Consider the following 9,413-nt stretch of genomic DNA (forward strand, 5'->3'; position numbering starts at 1 on the left):
AAAAAATTTCCCTCTGTGCAAAACTCAAGTGTACATATATATCATTGATGCAATGAATCATCTTGTTTTCAAGCATGTAAAACTCATTGTATTTTAAGATATAAAATTTAAGATGAAAACATCTAATCTCATACAAAGATGTTTCAGATTATCCGTTCTCACATAGAAATGTTTCAGATCATCCAATCTCACATAGAGACGTTTCAAATCATCAGTTCTCCAACAGAAATATTTCAAACCACCAGATCTCACTTAGAGATTATCAAATCACCAGTTCTCAGACAGAGATTATCAAGTTACCAATTCTCACATACAAATTATCAAATCACCAAATCTTACATTAAGATGTACATGTTGTATTGAAGAACACACCGATCGACCAACCAACTTGAGGACATCGCACATGATACGCATGTATTCTCCTTCCCGTTTATTCCAATATAAAAAATTTCTATTCCAATCATCACGAAACATTCTCCTTCCTGTATGACGTTAGTGGCAACGTGTCGTAGGAATGGCTCGAGAACATTTACCCATTTAACTTTTTGTTTTGTTCAAGAATTAAGTGGCTCTCTCTCCCCCAACTAGTTTCACATTTCAAAAACCTTTGTGTTCACTTCTCTTAAGATTGCATCCTCCACGGTGCCGCATTTCTCTCTCCCTCGAGATCGTGCATCTCACCAATTAGATGCCCTCATTCTCATGATTGTGTGTTGCCGCTGTGCATGGCCAACGCGTCTCCAATGTCAAGTCTCCGAGTAGCATCCATTTTCTAGTCAAGTTTCAAGGAGAGAGAGAGAGAGAGAGAGAGAGAGAGAGAGAGAGAGAGAGAGAGAGAGAGAGGGGGCCGCTCGCTTGACGTGGGTGGTACCCCTGGAGACCCAACTTCGCACTGTAGGGATCCAAAGTTGTAGAGCTCTGACATGCTCTATGGCAAAATTTTGGACAAGATGATGTACAGTGGGTACTGGACTTCAGATCCAAAATTTTTAAATTTTTTTAATAAATAATATGACACGTCATCAACTCCATTGTAAACAGGTTGTTAATCCGTAGGAAGCGTATCATCACCCTTCAAAGGAAAAAAAAAAAAAAATACAAATAGGATATTTTATTAAATTCTTCAGCCAAACTCACTCAACATAAGTGATGCAAAACTTAAACTTACTTGCTACAACAACGTACTTTTGTTTTTTGGTGTGGGGGGGGGGGGATGGGGATTGGATTCTCTAATGGTTTCCCTATCCGTTCACTATATCTTCTTCTACATGACACTATTCCTTTTCCACCTTGCTGATGGCGGACAAGAGACGTGTGCCAATAAATTAAAATCCTCATAACTCGTCTTTCAAATCTTCTGTGCTTCCCTCATGGCCGTCTTTAGCATCAGCCTTCTCGGATTTTGGCGTTGAAGTTGGTTTCTGGAGCTTGAAAGGGATTGATGCATGCTTCTTGAGGAATTTATAAAACGCCACCACTGTACGATCAGTATCTACAGTAATCTGAAACACAAAGGATCCAAACATATTTATCATATCCACAAATATTTTTTAAAAAGAAATCAGAATAGAGAAAATATACTTGAAAAATACAATCTACAGGTAGTATAGAGAAACATGAATTAAATTTCAACACCACTCACTGGATCAAAGCTCTTGTTTCCTGCTGGGAAGAAGAGAAGTGTCGGGAAGCCATCAGACTGCAAAAAGAATCAAAAAAACTTTTCAGAACAACGTTTCTCTTTCTTTTATCTAACTCATCCTATATTCTCTAATCATTACAACCTCCCAAATTTCCATACAAAATAAAATAAGCAATTCAACCTTTTCAAATCCCAAAACAAAAATAATATGAAAAAAATATCTTATAACAATATTTTATTTAACTTTCAACTTTTATCTCAACTCATCTGTGAAAACAAACGAGGCATTAGGGTCATGGGATTTCACCCAAATTATCATGATAGAGACATGTTGTATCGCATTGAAAGCATACATAGAAGCAAGTCTTTAAATGGCATTCTTCACGTGACTAAAACCAGAAATTTCTTCATGCACTCATTTGGTATAACAATGAACTTGGAACTAATGCTTAGTTATAACTTATCAACGGTGAGATCAGGCCCTTGCCCCTTTTTACTTGTACGTGCTATTTTTATGAGTACCAGTTACTTATTCCAACTTCTATATGCAGTTCATGTTGGTATTTGTTACCTTTGCCCGGGCATGCTCATTTGTTGTTCCATCCATCTTGGCTATAACAAGAGAATCAATGCCACGTAGATGCTTGGCAAGCTTGTTGTATGTTGGCTCCAGTGCTTGGCAATGTCCACACCAAGGGGCATAAATCTGGTATTGCAATCACAGTAAAAACGAGCCCAATAAAAAGACAAACTTCAAATATTGGTAAATTAGTTCTGATGATACCTCAAGGAGAACGTCCTTTGACTCATCCAGAACAATATCATCAAAATTATCTCCAACCACTATCTTCACATCCCCATCATTCTGAGTCAACCAAAATATAAATTAAAACAAGAGAACCATGACAAAATTTCAATCAGCTGGAAAATGAAGATAACATACGGTCTCAGGAATTGGATCTGACTTAAAGAAAGGTTTTAACTTGTCTTCCAAGAAATCCTCCGCAAAAGCCTGAGAGACCAAACATTTTTAACGTTTAGCTAAAACCATGACTCTGCCAAGCACAAAAAAATAAAGATACATGAAAGCAGCTTGAACATATCCAGTTTTATTCCCAGGAAACATTAATAATATATACAACGCAGGATGGGAAGAGGGAGAGAGTTGCAACCTTGACACTGTCCAAGGTCACTTCCCGATCAAGCACAAATTTCTTGGCATCATCATTTCCTGTGTATGCGATAACCTATATTTTTAAAAATATCAGCACTATGTATGCATACATGCTTTCATCTATGCACCTACATTTGTATGTATATCAGAAACTGGAGATGGAAAATATTACTTTGGGAGCATCACCACTGACACCAAAATAATCTGAAACGGGCTTTCCAACATCTTCATTATCCATTTCCACATACACGAAGATAAGCTGCAATTAGCCATTACACTAAGAACATTAGGCAGGTGGAAAATTAAGATTTGATTTCTTGACTTCAAAATAATGCATGTGGTTATCATAGCGGGAGAAATAAAAATCAGTTCAGATGACATCACTTCATCAATAAGTTAATCTTTCTTGTAATTCAATTTGACTTTTTCACTGAAATCAGGCACAGGTCATTTAAAAGATTCGAACTGTTATCATACTTTTCCTTTGAAAAACTTTGCTGCCTCCTCGAATACTGGGGCAACCTTCTCTGTGTCATTTGAAGTGGCAAATAGCAACAGCTGAAAGAGAGAGAGAGAGAGGAGTCAGGTGAAAATATAAACTTCAAACAAAATGTTATCCTAGTGTCACAAATAACACAAAAAACAAAAAAAAAAAACAAGTACCACACTTACCTGTTTCTTAATGGGATTTTCAAAAATTAAAGAGGCACTTTCCCGGGTAAAAATGGTAACCAAAGGAAGCTTGTTGGCAAATACAAACTCGGCTATTGTAGATTTAACAAATTGACCATCTGCAGAAATGAAAGATTGGATAGCAAAGTGATGCACCAGAAGAAATTCAATTTAAGATATGCCAGCAAAATGATAACCACAGAGAACAAACCAAAGAAGCTCAGTTTCTCAGTTTCCTTCTTAAGCAGGACCAAAGCAGGGCGTTTAACTTCAGGGTCAACATGAAAAAGCTTTGCCACATCAGGATTTGTAGTTTGGTAAAAGTTAACATCATCTTCAAACTTTGAAGCAGCTGCAAGCTCCTCGCTCTCAGGGCCCTTCATTATTAAGGCAGATTATAGTGAGTCATAAAAAAACCAGAGGAATAACCAATTACAACAGTAAGCATCAAAAGCTTATTGTAAAGGCCAAACTCCACAAACATGAATTTAACTTCTAGGTATCTTAAAATGAAAAGGCCAAACTCCACAAAGAGTCCACCAAAATATTCTTATAAGGTGATATTGTAGCTGAGCATTTCAGAACATGCACTAAAATACCCCATCAGATGCATTTGTTGTGTATGCTACTGTAACATATGGGTACTAAATTAGTGTTTAGAATTATTATTTTATAATAATAATAATAATAATTATTATTATTATTATTAGTGTTTTTAGTAGTATTTTATCATATTAGTATTGAGATAGTAATTTTATTTGAGTAGGATTCTTCCACTCGGTATGCCCATTTATCCTGTTTGACTTCCTAGTATGAATAGTTTTCTAATCGGTAACCAAGACTCACCTCAAAAGCCCTCCCATAAATCCTCTTTTTTCCTCTTCACCAAACCCACCATATCCTGCGACCAGAATCCCCAGCGAAATCAAATTTCTCCTACACTTCAAACCAGAATTACATAACAAAAGAATCAAGAAACCACTTTCACAGCAGCAACCGTAGCACTCCCTCTTCATACCAAGTCAGCCACCTTGCCGGAATCACCCAGAGGACACACCATTGGGAACGTCAGAGCACCACCTAGGCTGCCCATAATGCACCGACCACCCTTTGCCACCTCATGCCATTCTGAAGCTTGTGCCGCCAGTTACTCTCTGTCAATCAGATCCACTGTCGTGCGATCAATCTCCTCTCTCAGTAAGGAGTTATGAAGTAGGATCTAAGAAGCAGCACTAAGAGGTAGGGCTGAGCACCGACAATGTTGGAGACAGAGTGCCCTACCTCCGACTCGAAGTCGCGAGTCGGAGGTCGAATCCGACTTCGACTTCAATTCGCATAGCCTCCGATCCGACTCCGACTATGATTATTCAGAACAGAATCAGATTTGGGCTTTTGTATTGGGTTTTTTTCTTAAGCCATTTAAAATTTCAATTTGACAATTTTGGCCTCACTAATCGGATTTGGGCTTCTAGATTTCAGTTGTTTGAAAAAAATATTTTTTCAATTTCAATTTTCTTAAAACATAACCAAAATTGAAAAAATAAATCATTGTACAAATTAATGTTATTATACATTAGTATTATATGTTAATATTTATACATTAGTATTAAATGTTATTATACAGTAATTATTATACATTACTAGTACATGTTATTATACTTTAGTTATTATATATTAGTATACATGTTATTATAAATTTATATATTTGTGTTTATACATAATACATTATTGTTAGTATTAAATATTATTATACATTAATTATTATATAATTAGTATCACATGTTATGATATATTAGTGTTACATGGTAGTAATAGTTAATAGTATGATGTTTACATATACTAAACTATTATTAGTCAATTTAGTTTATTTATATTATAATATAAGTATATTATTTTATAATAATTTGCTCATACTAGTATATTATTGAATTTAAGTAACTATATAAGTTATAGTTATATAAAATATATTTATGATTAATATATAAAAAATACATATATTTTTATGAAATATGTACAATATCGATGTCAAGAGTTAGAGTTAGAGTCCGAGTCGGTACATCGCTAACCCCGACTCCAACTCTGACTTTTTTAATTAAAATAACCCTGACCTTTTTGGTTAAAAATATATTCTGACTCCAACTCCGACTTATCAGAATTGGAGTGGAGTCGAAGGTGGAGTCGGGTTTTCGGATTTTTGCTTAACCCTACTAAGAGGTAAGTAGCATGATCATAATTTCATGTGTGCTGTAAATATTTTGTCTTTGCATGAAAAATGTGATGTTCACCTATGCTACGCTACGACCCAATTCAAGGTTAGCTCCTTTTCATGAACCTCAAGGAATTTGATGATATGCTTGTGAATGAGACTATGCCATGCTAATATAGATATGCTGATATAGATTGTTGTTAGAACGTGTGATATGTCATGAAAGTCACATGTATGCCATGTAATGTTTAGATTATATTATGCCATCTATATGCTATGCTATGTTGCGTAAGGCTCATGTTAATAGGCCATGTTTAATGTTCTGCCATGCACAAGAGTATGTCAAGCCACGTAAATTCATGAAGTCAACATGTTCACATGCATTATGAAAGTTAGTAAGAAGATACATGAATGACAAGCAAGCTTTAAGATTGGCCTTATGTTATGGATGGATGTGTAAGCCACGGACTCAAGTGTGGTCCATCACATGTAAGCTATAATGTTTTAAGGTGACATAGACTCAAGCGTGTTTCACCATAAGTTATGATATGTTATGCGATGCCACGGACTCAAGCGTGGTTCACCATATGTTCTGTGATGACACAGACCCAAGAGTGTTTCAGTATATGTTATGATACATTATATGGTGCCATGAACCCAAGTGTGGTTCACCACATAATTTATGTGATCAATGACAATTGGACCAATGCACATATGTTATGATGGCCACTAAATAAGTGAAAGACAAGATGAATAAGTTATGTACAAATTATAGGAAATGCATGGAGTTAGTCATTCATGCATCCATGTTATATGCATTGCCATGATTATGTTTAATTCCGCTTATGTTACTAATGAATGACCTATATGTTGTGTACGCGTGACGATGTATGGATGTTTTCAAAATTAAGCCTAATGTTAAGCTAAGTTAAGTTTACAGTATGATGTGCTATTATTGAGCCTTTAACTCATTTTTTTTTTGTTTCTTTGTTGTATGTTTTAATGTCCCAGATGATGATTTCGTGGACACAGAGCAGGAATGCCAAGTGTAAAATAAATTTTCTGAGACTTAATGTGTGATTTAGACATTTAAGTAGTGCTAGTATCACATATAACTAGCTTATATCATTTCTTTTATGTATAAGCTTTTATGTAATGAAAGTTGTCATGCTAGACCAGTTTTGATCCAATAGATGAGGTTTTATGAGATGAATCTCTTTACCGGGACTATGTTACGAATGTACATAATATTCTTGACCTACGGGAAGGGGTGTCACAACTACCTACTTGAAGGTTACAAGTTGTTTAAAAAGAATTTACTACATACTATGCCATCTTGAAAGATAGATATTGCACAGCTCTTGGTGCGTGTAGCTCTACTAATCCAAAAACACAAACCTCCAAGAATCAACATTGGTACTTGTGATACCCCATATGATAAGGATAAGGGTAGGTGGTGAATGAGATCTCACATTGCTTGGGAAGGAGAAGTTCTTGCTCTTTATAAGGTTCCAATGGAGCTCTAATTGTATCATTAACTTGTCCTTTTAAATTTGGGTATTCCATTGGAGCGTTACAAATAGTATCAGAGCCTATCCCAATAAGAAATGTGGGACTTGAGCCATGTCACCTACACGGATAGGCCCAACGAGGATGTCAGAAATTTAAGGGGGGGAGATTTGATACCTCATATAATAAATATAAGAGTAGATGGTGTATGTGATCCCACATTGCTTAGGAATGAGAAGTTCTTACTCTTTACAAAGTTCTAATTGGGCTCCAATTGTATCATTGTCTAGTCCTTTTGAAGTATAGGCCATGTGGTTTGGGCCTTCTATTGGGGCGTTACAGTACTGGGCTATTCCATTTCCTAATTCATTAATCCAAGCCTAGAGGTTTATTTTTAAGCAATAGCCATAAAGGAAAATATTCCACCAACATGACTCCCCTCTATTATTTCAAAAGGACATATTACAAAACAAGTTAACATAGATATAAAGAAGGAAATAACATCTGCCTACCATGATCACAAATAGATGTGTTAACCAGTCAAACTGATAAGAAAAAATGGAAGAAAACAGAAATTCTACTATGAACAGATAGAAAGACTGAAAAATATACCACCAAAGAATTGAGGTAGCCCAAAACAACTTTACTTTCCGAACTCAATATGCGTTCAGCATCATCCAATGTGGTTATGTTGGACACACCTGGTCCTATCTTCTTCTTAATCCACGTCACTATAGCATCTCTGTTAGTTTAAACAAAAATTCATCAGCCCATGGCATTAAAATGCATACTTCGCATTAAAGTTTCATTCATAATTATTTTTTCAAATCATTTTAATCTAGCGACCTTCAAATAAAACGGGAAAAAACAAAATATTAAGTTACACGGCCAGCAATCGTGAAACGACGAAAAATATACAAGCATAACGATCATGAAGCATCTCCCTATTCAAAAGCTTTCCCAGTAACCAAACAGAGCCAAAGCTAGAAAACCCAAACAAAAATGACCTGAATTATGGAGAGATCGACTACACTTACTTGGTCCTCTGGCCGTTATAAGGCTTGTGAACCCCATCTACGAAGAAATAAACAGTCGGAAAGCCCTGGACATCGTACTCCTGAGCCAGATCGCTCTCCTCCGTCGCGTCTACCTTCGCCAAGGCCACATCCTCGCCCTTGAGATCGGTCGCCGCCGCGGCGTACTCTGGCGCCAGCGCCTGGCAGTGCCCGCACCACGGCGCGTAGAATTCCACCATGACGAAGCGGTTTTTCCCCACGAAATCGCTGAAATTGCCCCCGTTCAAAACAACAACATCTTTATCGTCCACTTCGGGCTCCTTGTAGTCGTCCTGGTAGGCCGACTCGTCGAAGTCGGGCAAGTTCTCGAAATCTTCGTCATCGAGGTTGTCTTCGTCGGAATGGTCCGGATCCGAGTGGTGGAGGTGGGATTGGTCGTCGGCCTCATCGAGGAAGCTAAGGTCCTCGTCGTCCTCGTCCTTGACGTCTTTGGAGAGGGTCAGAGAGAGTGAGGAGAAGAGAAGCAGAGCGGCGAGTGAGAGAACAAGGAGTCGACTCGGCATTGTGAAAGAGAGTCCGCGACACAGATCGAAGAGTTTGAGAAAGAAGGTAAAAAGAGTGAGATCCGAGATCGAAGAGCTGGGGGGGTATAATGGGAGTCAAAAGAGACTGAATCACTGAACGAAAGACCGGGCTTTAACGACGCCGTTTCTTTTGCTTTGAGAAATGATAACCGTTGACGACTGGGAAGTTGGGCTTCGAAGCATGTTGAGTGCTTTTTCGACGTGCACAGTTTCTCAGATCTTCCGCGCGAGTTCACGCCACGTGCCAAACATAATTTTTTTTTTTTCAAATCCAGCGTTGTGTATCAACTTTTTAATTTAAAGTTTTTTCCTTTATTTTAATCAAATCTTCGCAATTTTCATATTTGGTGTTTCACTGTTTCTTAAGGTTGTTAGTAGGAGGCATTCGGCTTGCCTGGATCCCACCAATCCCGGGTGGGTAGCCCGCCCACACCAAGTGGACGGGCGGACAGATTGGAAACAAAAGAAAAAAGCAAGGCCATGTGCTGGTTGGAGCTCCCCACTCGCCCAAACTTTACCCAGCCGACGGCTTATATATATTAGATGTATTTTTTGAAAGAAAAAATAAAGAAATTTGCTTGCACTAATCGGTGCCGTTCTACGTACTTAT

General features: G+C 37.4%; 1 protein-coding gene across 1 annotated transcript; it reads right to left on the bottom strand.

Moving 5' to 3' along the window:
* Positions 1-1,094: 1,094 nt before the first annotated feature.
* On the bottom strand, positions 1,095-8,946 carry LOC122292039 (protein disulfide isomerase-like 1-4). The gene is made up of 12 exons (XM_043100209.1): positions 8,241-8,946; positions 7,816-7,945; positions 3,700-3,865; positions 3,489-3,607; positions 3,294-3,374; positions 2,989-3,075; positions 2,815-2,889; positions 2,586-2,654; positions 2,427-2,507; positions 2,214-2,348; positions 1,643-1,699; positions 1,095-1,502 (listed from the first exon to the last, which is right to left on the bottom strand). Exons 1-12 carry the CDS (start codon positions 8,780-8,782, stop codon positions 1,335-1,337), a joined length of 1,710 nt encoding a protein of 569 aa, XP_042956143.1. The 5' UTR covers positions 8,783-8,946; the 3' UTR covers positions 1,095-1,334.
* Between the last annotated feature and the right edge of the window lie 467 nt (positions 8,947-9,413).

The sequence above is a fragment of the Carya illinoinensis genome, chromosome 13 (assembly GCF_018687715.1).
Source record: "Carya illinoinensis cultivar Pawnee chromosome 13, C.illinoinensisPawnee_v1, whole genome shotgun sequence".
Taxonomy (NCBI): Eukaryota; Viridiplantae; Streptophyta; class Magnoliopsida; order Fagales; family Juglandaceae; genus Carya; species Carya illinoinensis.

What these genes read in the sequence shown, in the direction of transcription:
- LOC122292039 (XM_043100209.1), bottom strand. Translation starts at nt 8,782, where the DNA reads ATGCCGAGTCGACTCCTTGTTCTCTCACTCGCCGCTCTGCTTCTCTTC. An exon ending in TATAACGGCCAGAGGACCAA is followed by an intron (nt 7,946 to 8,240) that starts GTAAGTGTAGTC and finishes TTAAACTAACAG; the next exon opens with AGATGCTATAGTGACGTGGA. An exon ending in ATGAGCATGCCCGGGCAAAG is followed by an intron (nt 1,700 to 2,213) that starts GTAACAAATACC and finishes TTCTTTTTGCAG; the next exon opens with TCTGATGGCTTCCCGACACT.